General features: G+C 64.1%; 5 protein-coding genes across 5 annotated transcripts in view; 1 reads left to right on the top strand and 4 right to left on the bottom strand.

Moving 5' to 3' along the window:
* The window catches only part of LOC141972579 (uncharacterized), a 710,276-nt gene that overhangs the window by 180,432 nt on the left and 516,414 nt on the right, over positions 1-13,430 (top strand). The window lies entirely within an intron of this gene.
* LOC141972595 (uncharacterized) overlaps positions 1-13,430 on the bottom strand; it is a 366,186-nt gene that overhangs the window by 174,458 nt on the left and 178,298 nt on the right. The gene's annotated exons all lie outside the window — the stretch shown is intronic.
* ATAT1 (alpha tubulin acetyltransferase 1) lies at positions 4,343-8,954 on the bottom strand. The gene is given in 13 exon segments (XM_074930575.1): positions 4,343-4,516; positions 4,610-4,754; positions 4,757-4,768; positions 4,914-4,946; positions 4,949-4,984; positions 5,812-5,857; positions 6,809-6,910; positions 7,026-7,139; positions 7,241-7,300; position 7,382; positions 7,436-7,532; positions 8,424-8,479; positions 8,766-8,954. Coding segments are annotated over 13 exon segments (825 nt in total). The 5' UTR covers positions 8,864-8,954; the 3' UTR covers positions 4,343-4,491.
* LOC141972546 (uncharacterized) lies at positions 9,078-11,818 on the bottom strand. Its single transcript, XM_074930439.1, is given in 8 exon segments — positions 9,078-9,715; positions 9,820-9,879; positions 9,994-10,060; positions 10,288-10,356; positions 11,026-11,093; positions 11,096-11,122; positions 11,237-11,335; positions 11,677-11,818. Coding segments are annotated over 8 exon segments (1,170 nt in total).
* Positions 13,361-13,430, bottom strand: part of MRPS18B (mitochondrial ribosomal protein S18B) — a 2,607-nt gene continuing 2,537 nt past the window's right edge. Inside the window, exon 8 of the mRNA XM_074930438.1 lies at positions 13,361-13,366. Coding sequence (XP_074786539.1) covers positions 13,361-13,366 — 6 coding nt within the window. The remainder of the gene's footprint in view (positions 13,367-13,430) is intronic.

The raw sequence follows: 13,430 nt of genomic DNA, 5'->3' as shown, positions 1-13,430 counted from the left end.
GACCGGGTGTGCAGGTGAAGGGGGGGGTTGATGAACTCCACGTCCGGGGAGTAGAGGCCGTAGTCGGGGAGGGTCAGGAAAAAATTGGGGAGCTGCAAGGTGGGGGGGGAAAAAAAAAAAAAAAAAAAAAAAGGGGGGGTCACTTGGGGGGTGGGGAACCCCCCCTGGAAGGATTGGGGGGACAAGGAGACCCGGGGGTGGAGCTGAGGGGGTGCAGGGGTTGTGCCTCCCCCCCCCCCCGGCTTGTTGACTCCTGTTTGTTCAGCTGCCCCCATTGTCACCCCCGGATTGTCACCCGCCACCTTGTCACCCCCCATCTTGTCACCCAGATTGTCACCTGCCACCTTGTCACCCGGATTGTCACCTTGCCGCCTTGTCACCCGGATTGTCACCCGGATTATCACCCACCACCTTGTCACCCCCCATCTTGTCACCCAGATTGTCACCTGCCACCTTGTCACCCCCCATCTTGTCACCCAGATTGTCACCCGCCACCTTGTCACCCAGATTATCACTCACCACCTTGTCACCCCCCATCTTGTCACCCCACCACCTTGTCACCCAGATTGTCACCCCGCCACCTTGTCACCCCCCATCCTGTCACCCCGCCACCTTGTCACCCAGATTGTCACCTGCCACCTTGTCACCCCCCATCTTGTCACCCCGCCACCTTGTCACCCGAATTGTCACCTGCCACCTTGTCACCCCCCATCTTGTCACCCCGCCACCTTGTCACCCGGATTGTCATCTGCCACCCGGATTGTCACCTGCCACCTTGTCACCCCACCACCTTGTCACCCCCCATCCTGTCACCCCGCCACCTTGTCACCCGGATTGTCACCCCACCATCTTGTCACCCGGATTGTCACCTGCCACCATCTTGTCACCCCGCCACCTTGTCACCCGGATTGTCACCTGCCACCTGGATTGTCACCTGCCACCTTGTCACCCCCCATCCTGTCACCCCGCCACCTTGTCACCCGGATTGTCACCTGCCACCTTGTCACCCGGATTGTCACCCCTGCCACCTTGTCACCCCCATCTTGTCACCCATCTTGTCACCCTGCCACCTTGTCAAGCCATCTCATCACCCCACTGCCTTGTCACCCCCATTTTGTCACCCCGCCACCTTGTCACCGCCACCTTGTCACCCACCTTGTCACCCCCCACCCCGCCACCCCCCGTAGGGGACATCACCTATAGCAGGGGAAGGACAGACCCCTTCCCTCCCCCCTCCCCGCCCTTGTCACCCCGTTTTGTCCCCCGGTTGTCGTCACCTCGTGCTGCAGCTTCTGGTGCATGACGGCCAAGTGCTCCTCCATGCTGGGGGGGGGGGCGGCGGGGGGGCCCGGCGGGGGCCAGGAAGGGGGACGGAGGCCGCAGGAGGAGGAGGAGGGCGGCGGGGGGGGGGGGACCGTCGCGGACGGCGATGTCGTCCTCTCGGTGCCCGTCCACCGTGGTGATGTCACCCCCCAGCCCCTCGGGGGGGGACAGGGCTCGAGGCCGGCGGGAACCGGGGAACCGGCCCGGGGGGGGCGGCCGCGGGGGGGCCGGGGGGGGCAGGAGGGGCAGCGCCGCCACGTGGCCCCGGGGGGGCTCCATGTCCTGGAGGGGGGGGGGGGGGAACCGTGGGGACCCCCCAGGGGAGGGAATTTGTGTTTGGGGTGGGGCAGCTCATGGGAGCTGCCCCCCCGGCCCCGCCCACAAAGCTCAGGCCCTGCCCACCTCCCGCTTCATTTGCATAGCCACGCCCCTTTAAAAAAACCCACAACCCACATAAGGGGGTGGGTATTTGCGTCACCAGGCCACACCCCGCCTCCCACACAGCCTCTATTTGCATAGCCACGCCCCTTCAAAAAAAGTGTGTCCTCTGGTGAACCCGTGTCTATTTGCATAATCACGCCCACCCGCCCCACACCCCTTCTATACGCTATTTGCATAGCCACGCCCATCACGAAAGGCCTCATCCGCTGAACCGGTGTCTATTTACATAGCCACGCCCACCCACCCAATCCGTGCCTCCTACTCCACTGCCCCTATTTGCATAATAATGCTCATGCGACCTCAAGCCCCGTATATTTGCATAACCACGCCCACCAACCCGCGCGCACCTTATTTGCATAACCACACCCATCCGCCCCAACCCACCAGTCACATTTACATAGCCACACCCACCCACAACCCCTCACTCCAACACTCACATTTTGCATAGCCACGCCCACCAGCCCGCACCCACCTCCTTACTAGCATAAACACGCCCACACCCACCAGTCATTTACATAACCACACCCCCCTCGCTCTGCCATGCATTTTACATAACCACGCCCACTAACTCACACCCACTTCCTTATTAGCATAACCACGGTCCCACCCGCCGGTCACATTTGCATAGCCACACCCACCCCCTCACCCCGCCACACATTTTGCATAACCACGCCCACCAACCCACCCTCCTTATTTGCATGCCCACACCCACCACCCAATTCACATAACCACACCCCCGCTTTCTGCCACGCTCATTTCCATAACCACACCTCCCCACCCCTTCATTTCCATAACCCCCCCCACAAAGCCCCTCTCTCACCCCGCCGACCCTCCCTCTCCCTCATTTCCATAACCCCTCCCACCCCACCGAGCCCCTCTCTTCCTCATTTCCATAACCCCTCCCACCCTCCCTCTCCCTCATTTCCATAACCCCTCCCACCCCACCGAGCCCCTCTCTCCCTCATTTCCATAACCCCTCCCACCCCACCGAGCCCCTCTCTCCCTCATTTCCATAACCCCTCCCACCCCGCCGACCCTCCCTCTCCCTCATTTCCATAACCCCTCCCACCCCGCCAGGCCCCTCTCTCCCTCATTTCCATAACCCCACCCTCCCTCTCCCTCATTTCCATAACCCCTCCCACCCCACCGAGCCCCTCTCTCATTTCCATAACCCCTCCCACCCCACCGAGCCCCTCTCTCCCTCATTTCCATAACCCCTCCCACCCTCCCTCTCCCTCATCTCCATAACCACGCCCCCTCCGCGCCCTTCCCCTTCCCCTTCCCCCTTACCCCCCCCCCGGGGGCTCCTTTTGGCCCCGTCCCGCCCCGTTTACCTGCGGCCGCGCTCGGTACCGGCGTCGCGGCGGCCCCGCGGCGGCCTCGGGCGCTGCCCAGGCCCGGAGGGAGGCGGCGGGGCGGAGGCGGGAGGCGGCGGCGGCGGCGGCGGCCCGGCCGTGCCGGTACATGGCGGACACCCCCCCCTCCCGCCCCCCCCCCGGCCGGCCTTTTCCCTCAGCCGGTGCTTCAGGCTCCGCCCCCTCTTCCGCTTTGCGCATGCGCGGGGCCGGCCCGGGGATGATTTGCGCATGCGCCGACCCGCCGGTTTGCCTCACGCCGCGCATGCGCGGGGAGGCGGCGCCGAGCGAAGGTGACCGCGCGGCTGCGCATGCGCGAAACGGGAAGGGGAGGAGTTTACCGCGGGGGTGGTTCATTCCGCTGAGGGAGGGGCGTGGCCAGAAAGCAGCCATAGGAAAGGCGCTCCCGGGGCGGGGTAGGAGTAGTTTAAGGAAGGGGAGGGGTTTGACGCGGGGGTGTGGTTAAAAGGCGGCGCGGAATGGGCGGGGTTAGGCGAGGCCACGCCCCCTACGCGGTGACGCTTCCCCCGCCCCCTCAGACAGCAGCAGGGACCCACAACTGAGATTTCACCGATTTTATTGAAATGTAACCAAAAAAGTGGGGGGCGGAGGGGGCACCCATGGGAGCTGTGGGGCAGAAGATGGGGCTGGGCACCTATGGGGGCTGTGGGGCAGGAATGGGCCCCCCCTGGGGATATGGGGCAGGGACAGGCACGGGCCCCCCCCATGGAGCTATGGGGCAGGGACAGGCACCCATGGGGGCTATGGGGCAGGAATGGGCCCCCCCATGGAGCTATGGGGCAGGGACAGGCACCCATGGGAGCTACGAGGCAGGAATGGACCCCCCCCTGGAGCTATGGGGCAGGAAGGGCCCGCCCTGGAGATATGGGGCAGGAATGGGCCCCCCCATGGGGGCTATGGGGCAGGAATGGGCCCCCCTGGAGTTATGGGGCAGGGACAGGCACCCATGGGAGCTATGGGGCAGGAATGGGCCCCCCCTGGAGTTATGGGGCAGGGACAGGCACCCATGGGGGCTATGGGGCAGGGATAGGCCCCCCCATGGAGCTATGGGGCAGGGACAGGCACCCATGGGGGCTATGGGGCAGAAAGTGGGCACCCACGGGATCTGTGGGGCAGCAAAGAGGCATCAGTGGGGCAGGACCAGGCACCCACGGGAGCGTGGGGCAGGGTGAGGCACCCATAGGTGGGGGGGGGGATGACACAGGCACCCGTAGGGGCTATGGGGCAGGAACTGGCACTCAGGGGGCAGGAGCAGGGGGGGGGGCTGTGGGGCAGAACCAGGCACCCCACATCCCCCCCAACTCCCCCCCCACCCTCACGGCCCCGCCGTGGGGTTGGGGGGGGGGAAGGTTCAGCGTCCGACACGCCCGAGGGAGCTGCAAGCAGAGCAGGGGGGGGGGGGGAGTGAAAAAACGAGGCGAAAAACACCCAAATCGGGCAAAACGCCCCGAGGAAATGCAGCGGCTGACCTGGCGCGGCGGGGGGGCGGCGTGTCCGTGGGTCCGTCCGGCTCCGTGGGTCCGTCCCGGCGCAGCAGGAAGGGCCGGAGGCTCCCTCGGACGGGCGACCCCCCCGCGCGGCCGGGGCTGAGGTTAAAGGGCCACGGAGCTCCGCCTCCTCCCGCAAAACTGCGGGAAGGGGTTGAGGGAGGGGTCAGCAAGGCCACGCCCCCTTTTTGGGGTTTTTTTTTTAAAGGGGGTGGGGCTTGAGGAAGCGCCGTGACTCGGTTTCCCCGGTTTTTTTTTGGGGGGGGGGACACACACACACACTCACAGTCGCGTTCCGAGAGCGAGTAGGGTTTGATCTCCCGTCCGGGCGCTTCTGGGGGGGGCGGCGAGGGGGGGCTGCGGGGAGGGGCAGCGGGTTAGCGGGGAGGGAGAGGGAGGAAGAGGAGGAGGAGAAGGGGAAGAGGAGAAGGAGGGAGGAAGAAAAGGGAGGAAGAGGAGAAGGGGAAGAAGAAAAGGAGGGAGGAGGGAGAGGAGGAAGGAGAGGAAGAGGAGAAGGGGGAGGAGGAAGAGGAGGAAGGAGAGGAAGAGGAGAAGGGGGAGGAGGAAGAGGAGGAAGGAGAGGAAGAGGAGAAGGGGGAGGAGGCAGAGGAGGAAGGAGAGGAAGAGGAGAAGGGGGAGGAGGAAGAGGAGGAAGGAGAGGAAGAGGAGAAGGGGGAGGAGGAAGAGGAGGAAGGAGAGGAAGAGGAAGAGGAAAAAGGGGGGAAGAGGAAAAGGGAGGAAGAGGAGAGACGAAGAAGAGGAAGGAGAGGAAGAGGAAAAGGGGGAGGAGGAGGAGAGGGGGAAAAAGAGAAAGGGAGGAAGAGGAAGAGGAGAAGGGGAAGAGGAAAAGCAGGGAGGAAGAAGAGGAGGAAAAGGGAAGAAGAAGAGAAGGGGGAAGAGGAAGAGGAGGAAGGAAAAGGAGGAAGAGGAGAGAGGGGGAAAGAGGAAGAGGAGAAGGAGAAGAGGAAAAGGAGGGAGGAAGAGGAGGAGGAAGCAGGAGGAGGAAGAGGAGGAAGGGGGAGGAGGAAGAGGAGGAAGGAGAAGGAGGAAGAGGAGGAAGGGGGAGGAGAAAGAGAAGGGGGGAAGAGGAAGAGGAGGAGGGGGAGGAGGAAGAGGAGGAGGGGGAGGAAGGGGAGAGGGGGGTCAGGAGTCGCCCCAATCCCCCCCCGTCCCCCCAAACTCACGCGGGCGGTTGGAGAAGAAACCTTCGAAGATGACGAAGTTGTTCACCTGGGGGGGGGGGGGGGGGAAGGTTGAGGGGGAGGAGTCGCCACCCCCCCTGCACCCCCCCACCCCCGGGGGGCAATTCCTGAGGGTCTGCACCCCCCTGGGGGCAAATATTTGGGGTGATTTACCCCCCACACCCCCCTCGGGACGAGATGGCGACAAATACCCCAGGTGGGGCACCCCGAGAGGGCGAGGGGCACCCAGGGGGGTGAGGGACACCCCGAGGAGGGCGAGGAGCACCCCAAGGAGGACAAGGGGCACCCCAAAAGGGCAGGGGGCACCCCAAGGAGGACGAGGGGCACCCCAAGGAGGACGAGGGGTACCCCAAGGAGGGTGGGGGCACCCCAAAAGGGCAGGGGGCACCCCAAGAGGACAAGGGGCACCTCAAATGGGCAGGGGGCACCACAAGGAGGGCGAGGGGCACCCAAAGAGGGCGAGGGGCACCCAAAGAGGGCAGGGACACCCCAAGGAAGACGAGGGGCACCCCAAGGAGGGTGGGGCACCCAAGAGGGCAGGGGGCACCCCAAGAGGGCAGGGGCACCCCAAGGAGGGCGAGGGGCGCCCCAAGAGGACGAGGGGCATCCCAAGGAGGGTGGGGGCACCCCAAAAGGGCAGGGGGCACCCAAATGGGCAGGGGGCACCCAAGAGGACGAGGGGCACCCCAAATGGGCAGGGGGCACCCCAAGGAGGGCGAGGGGGCACCCAAGAGGACGAGGAGCACCCCAAGGAAGACAAGGGGCACCCCAAGGAGGGTGAGGAGCACCCCAAGAGGACAAGGGGCACCCCAAGGAGGGCGAGGGGCGCCCCAAAAGGGCAGGAGGCACCCCAAGGAGGGTGGGGGCACCCCAAGAGGACAAGGGGCAACCCAAGGAGGACAAGGGGCACCCCAAGGAGGACGAGGGGCGCCCCGGGGGGGGTGTGGGGGTCCCCGACAGGCGCGCGTCCCCCCCTCACCTGCGGGATGGCGTCGGCGAGGCCGTAGTGTTTGCGCAGAAACCCCAGGAGCTTCTCCGAGGGCCGGTCCACGGCCAGACGCCAGGGCTCCACCCGCTCGCTCTGCGGGGAGGGGGGCAAATAAAACCCAAGGGGGGGGGGTCCCCAATATTTTTTTTATGTGTGTGTGTGTGTGTCCCCCCCCCCTCCCCGGGTCGATTCGATTTTAAAACGTCACCTGCAGCATGTGGTGGAAAAGCTCCCGCCCGTAACCGTGTCGTTGCAGCGAGTCGTGGATGTAAAAATCCAGGACGCAAAGAGGTTCGGCTTCGTTGTGGGCGCCGTTACGGTCCTGGGGGGGGGATAAAATGGCCGCGGGGGGGGTCAAAATAGCCGCGGGGGTGGGGCGGAATTGAGGTGTCGGGTCGCCCCCCAAAACGCCTCAACACTCACCAAGAGGAAAAGTTTCTTGTAGCCCACCTTGAGGAAACCGATGATGGCGCCTTTGGGGTCCTGGGGGGGGGGGGGGGGGGTAAGGAGATTTTTTGGGGGGTGGGTGGATGTTTGGGACCCCCCCCCCACACGCACACGCACTCTTGAGGATGGGTTAAAAATAAAATATAAGGGGAGGGGGGCGCGCGGGCCCACCGGCGGGCGTCGGCGTCGCGGAGGATGTAGAGGACGTGGCGGTTGGCCTCCATGCGCGCGGCGCTGGTCACGGGGGCCGGGAGGCCTTGGGCCTGCGGGGGGGCGAGCGTGACCCCCCCCCCCCCCCCCGTACCCCCTTTGCACCCCACTGCTCCCCGTTACCCCCCGTTATCATCCATCACCCCCACTGCCCCCCGTTACCCGCCCCATTACCCCTCTGTAGCCCCCCCATTAACCCCTTTACCCCCCCTACTGCCCCCTTTTACCCCCTGTTACGCCCTATAGCCCCCCGTTACCCCCCCACTGCCCCCCTGTACCCCCCCATTACTTCTCTGTAGCCCCGTTATCCCACCATTAGCCCCCCACTGCCCCCTTTACCCCCACTACCCCCCGTTACCCCCCACTGTCCCCCATTAGCCCCCCGTTATCCCCATCACCCCCATTAGACCTGTGTAGCCCCCCATTACCCCCCCACTGCCCCCCATTGCCCCCCATTGCCCCCCTTTACCCCCATTACCCCCCACTGCCCCCCATTACCCTGACACTGCCCCCCGTTACCCCCCAAAGCCCCCCACTGACCCCTTTTACCCCTCATTGCCCCCAACTGCCCCCCCGTTACCCCCCACTGTCCCCCATTAGCCCCCATCACCCCCATTAGCCCTGTGTAGCCCCCATTACCCCCCACTGCCCCCCTTTACCCCCATTACCCCCCTGTTACCCCCACTGTCCCCCATTACCCCTCCATAGACCCCATTGCCCCCCTTTACCCCCCACTGCCCCCCCATTACCCCCACTGCCCCCGTTTGCCCCCCATCACCCCCCCAAAACACCCCATTTACCCCCCATTGGCCCCCCGCCGGCCCCCATTAACCCCCACTGCCCCCATTACCCCTCCATAGACCCTCATTGCCCCCCTTTACCCCCCCACTGCCCCCCCGTTACCCCCCATTGCCCCCCAGGGACCCCCCCGTTTCCCCCCCACCTTGGCCGAGGGCCTTGCCCAGCTCATCGATCACCGTCCTCAGCTGCTGCTCCAGGTCCCCCTGAGCCGCGGGGACACGGAAAGGGCCGGTGTCACCCCCAAATCCCCCCCCCCCCCCCCCCCCATAAACCGCCTCAGGCGTTTGGGGGGGGCAGGATGAGGCGCCATTACCCAGCATGCCCCGGGGCAACAACACCCCCCCCACTTCTCCATTAACCACCGTGGCCCGGGCCATGGGGCCTCCACTTTCCCAGCATGCCCCGCGCCGCCCCCTTATTTATTTCCCAGCATGCCCCTGGGCAGGCCTAGGCCCGTGTGTGTGTCCCCTAGGCCTTAGGCCTCCGGTACCGGTGGGTCGGGCCTCGGCGACCGGTGGGTCGCAAATGCTGGTCCACGACAGAGAAACGGTCGCCCAACACCGGGGCTAAATCGAAAGGGAATTCCATGGCCGCTCCACCGGGCCCGGCACGGCCCGGCCCCGCCGCCGCCGCCACCGCCCGCCGGGCCCGGCCCGGTCGCCGCCGCCGCCACCACCGCCAGGCCCGGCCGGCCCTTAACCCCGCCCCTTAGCAACCGCTAACCAATCGCCGCGTCTCCTTCACCCTCCCTTAGCAACCAAACCCCGCCCCGCCCTACCCCTTAGCAACCAGCCTCCCGCGCTTACCGCAAAGCACGACGGGAAACACCACACACAACACACGCTTCACGCCGCAAAGCATGCTGGGGTATATCCCCCCCACACACCTCTTTAAAACGCCGCCATCTTGGGGGCGCGGCCGCCATCTTGGGGGCGCGGCCGCCATCTTGGGGGCGCGGCCGCCATCTTGGGGCGCGGCCGCCATCTTGGGGGCGCGGCCGCCATCTTGGGGGCGCGGCCGCCATCTTGGGGGCGCGGCCGCCATCTTGGGGGCGCGGCCGCCATCTTGGGGGCGCGGCCGCCATCTTGTCGTGCCTCAGTTTCCTCGAGTGAAAACCAAAACGCAAAAAAAAAAAAAAGAGAAAAACGCGTCTCGAAAAAAGGGTTTTAAACATTTTATTCCTCCTTGTGCTCCACGGTTGGCGCTTGGGGGGTGTCGGGGGGGTGTCGGCGCGGCCGTTTCTTCCTTCCAGGTAATCCTTGTAAAGGCGGCGGACGCGGGCGATGGCGGCGGCGGGGGGGGGCTGCCACTCGTACCAGGGGTACCAATGGCCGCCGGGGGTCAGGGCGGGTGCCGGCGGGGTCTTCCCGATGGCCGGGTGTCGGTTGGAGAAATCCTCTTGGGGGACGGGGACGAAGGGAACTTGTAGCCAGAGGAGACCTGTGGGATGGGGAGGGAGGGGAAAAAAAAGGGGGGTGAGGATGGGTCTTGGGGGGGTGGTGGGGGGCACCCACGGGTGCTGCGCCCGCCCGCGGGGCTCTCACCGTGGTCTTGCGCCTGGGCGATGGCTTTGGTCAGGAGTTTGTGCTGCTTCATGCAGATCCCTGAGGGGGGGACACGGACACACACGCGTGTGCGTGTGGGGTTGGGGGGGGGGGGTGTGGGGGCAGCCATGGGTGCTTCCCCTGGCCGCCCAGCACCCATGGGCGCTCCCTCACCGGTGTACGTGGGGTGGAAGATGATGCCGGAGTGGGGGCAGATGAACTGGTCCAGGAGCTTCACGTTCTGTAGGGGAGGGTGGAGAGAGGAAGAGGAGGAAGGTGAGAGGAGGAAGAAGGAAAGGCGGGAAGAGGAAGGGGAAAAAGGGGAAGAGGGAGGAAGAGGAGGAGGGGAAAGAGGAAGAGGGGGAGGAGGAGGAAGAGGGGGAGGAGGAGGAAGAGGGGGAGGAGGAGGAAGAGGGGGAGGAGGAGGAAGAGGGGGAGGAGGAGGAAGAGGAGGGTCCCGCCCCTTACCCGGAAGTGCAGGTGCAGGTGGGGGTCGCGGCAGATGGGACAGGGGTTGCCCACGCGCTTGCCCTTGCGCTGGGGACAGGGAGACGGTCAGGGGGTGCCCCCCCTCCCAGTGCATCCCAGTAACCCTCCCAGTGTGTCCCATTCCCATCCCAGAGCCCCCAACTGTCTTCCAGTCCCACCCTAGTGCCCTCCAGTGCCTCCCAGTTCTTCCCAGTGCATCACAGTCCCTCCCCTCCAAGTGCCCCCAAGCCCCTCCAATCCCTCCCAGTGTCTCCCCCGTGCCCCAGTCCCATCCCAGTGCCCCCCAATCCCTCCCAGTCATCCCTGTACCCCCCAGTCCCATCCCAGTGCCCCCCAGTCCCTCCCAGTCTCCTCCCAGTCCCCCAACTCCCCTCACAGTGCCTCCCAATGCCCCCCAGTCCCTCCCAGTGCCCCCCAGTCCCCTCCCAGTGCCTCCCAATGCTGCCCAGGCCCCTCCCAGGGCCCCCCAATGACCCCCAGTCCCCTTCCAGTGCCCCCCAAAGCCCCCCAGTCCCTTCCCAGTGCCTCCCAATGCCCCCCAGTCCCTTCCCAGTGCCTCCCAATGCCCCCCAGTCCCCTCCCAGTGCCTCCCAATGACCCCCAGTCCCCTCCCAGTGCCTCCCAATGACCCCCAGTCCCCTCCCAGTGCCTCCCAGTCTCCTCCCAGTCTTCCCAACTCCCCTCGCAGTGCCTCCCAATGCCCCCCAGTCCCCTCACCAGACAGGCTTTGCGGGTGCGCTGGGGCGGGATGGCGCCCTTGTGGTTGCGGCGGTAGCCCATCCAGACGGTTTGTCGCCGTAGGTAGCCCGGTACTCTTCGGGGGGGGGGGCGGGGGGGTGTGGGTGTGATTTGGGGGGGTCAGGAAGAGGTTGAGGACCCCCCCGACCCCCCCGACCCCCCTCAAACCTGCCCCCCCCCCCCAATTTACCTTCACTCTCCAGATACTCCCAGGGCCGCTCCTGGAAGGGGGACGGGGGCTGGGGGGGGGCTCGGGGGCTGCTTCGGTGCTGCAGAACCGGGGGACATCCTGGGGGGGGGGTGTGAGATCACGGCGGTGACGTCACGGTGGTGACGTCACAGCGGTGCCACCGCCGTGGTGACGTCACAGCGCCCCCCGCCCCAATATATCCGACGCGAGTGACATCACACCGCCCCCCCCCCCTTGTGGAAACGGGGGAAGGCGCGACCGGCCGCGCTGACGTCACCGCCGTGACGTCATAACCGCGCCGCGCCCGCCCTTCCCCGCGTGACGTCACCCTCCACGTGACCTCAGGCAGCGCACATGGCCACAGCGTTACGGCACGGCCTAACCTCCCCCTCCCGAACCGATTCGCCCCCGCCCCGGTTCTGCCGCCGCCGCCGCCTCACCCGAGCCCACAGCAGCCGCCCCGTTCCCCGCGCCCCGGCGGCGGCCGCCCGCAGCAGCGCCATCCCTTTGGCCAGCGCCATTTTGCCGCCGCGCATGCGCATACCCCCTCCTCCTCCGCAGGGAAGGGCGGGGCGCCGCCATCTTGCCGTACGGCCCTCCCTTCAGCCGCGCGCATGCGCAGCGCGCACGGCCCGAATAAAAACTGCGCCACAAGGGCCCGGGGACAATAGGGGGCGGGGCGGCGCATGCGCAAAGACACACGGCGCTGCCCGCGCAGGCGTCATAGCGCTCGGAGGGGCCGCGCGGGCGGGGTGGTGGGCGGGGCGAGGGGGCGGGGGCGTGGCCTAGTATAAAAGGCGCCGCCCGCGCTCGCCGCCGCCATTCTGAGGGCTGGGTGGAGGTGAGTAGAGAGCTCCGGTGCGGCCTGGCGGGGCGGCGGCGGTTGTGGCGGGGGGGGGGGGGGGTGTGGGAGATGGTGTGTGTGGGCAGGGGGGTTTTTACACCCCTTTTTCTCATTTTTTTTTTAACCTCGGGGGCGACATTTTGTCGGGCCAGCTTCATTTTGCCTTGAGAAAATGGCGGCCTCCCCCCTTTCCCAGCCCCGCCGCGGGGGGGGGGGGGGGGGGTAAAACGGGGCCCTCAGCCCTCACTTCTCTCCTCAGAGCTGAGGAGAAAACCCCCCCGCACACCCCTCACTGCCCCCCTTTTCCCTTTCTAAGGGCGATTTCCTTCGTTTTATTTTTTTACTCCCCCCTTTAAAATTTTAAATTCAGCGGGATAACGACTGCTAATCATTTCGTGTCTTTCTTCTTTGCTTTCTAATTTTTTTTCCCGTTTTTTTTTATTTATTGTGCCCACCCCATTCCCCCACCCCACCCACCCTTTTTTTTTTCTTTTTTTTTTTTTCCTTTCCCCGCTCCAGGTTTGGTTGCTCTTGAGAGACGCCGTCGCCTTTACCACGAGAAAAACAAACAAACAAAACAAAACAAACAAAAAAAACAAACAAATACAAAAAAAAAACGGGGGAAGAAAAAGATTTCTTACCCCCTTCCCGCTCCCATCCCGGTGCTGTGGAAGAGCCGCCATCGCAGCCTCCGTCCTTTGGACCGTCCTTGGGAAGCCGTTTCAAACTCGAAGGAAACTGCCACTTAAAAACATATTCTCCCTCTTCTTTCCCCAAAAAAACAAAGGCAAAAAAATCTGGTTTTCTTTTTTTTTTTTAAAAAAAAAATAATCCCAGCAACTTTTTTTTTTTTTTATTTTTTACCATCGTTTAGCTCGACAAAACCCACCCCTTCAGGGAAAAACAAACAAAACCCAAACAAAAATCCCCTCAAAAAAAAAAACCAACCAAACAAACAACCAACCGTCAAGCTGAAAAAAAAAAAGTTGCTGCGTTTTTTTTAAAGCCATGACCAAAAACAAAGCAATTCTTATTTTTTTGCTCTGATCACAACCACCAATGCCAAAATCCAAACCTTGAAGCGCTGTCGGCGAGAAAATAATTGGATAGTAAGTGTTGAATTTTCAACCAGCTGAATTCCCTTCCAAAAAAACAAAAAAACCCAAAAAACCAACCCCAAAACCCCCTTTATTTGTACCAAAGAGAGAAAAAAAAAAAATAATGGGAGGAAGAGCCCCAACTGTGTGCTTGAGGAGGACGTAGGCTTTGCTAAAAGGTGGTTAAACCTTAAAATTTGGGGGTATTTTGGTCAAAAAAAACGTGGCAGCCGGTGGCGGAGGGTTGATGAGC

This window comes from Athene noctua, chromosome 34 (genome assembly GCF_965140245.1).
Source record: "Athene noctua chromosome 34, bAthNoc1.hap1.1, whole genome shotgun sequence".
NCBI lineage: Eukaryota > Metazoa > Chordata > Aves > Strigiformes > Strigidae > Athene > Athene noctua.
This window is presented reverse-complemented; position numbering and strand designations above follow the sequence as displayed.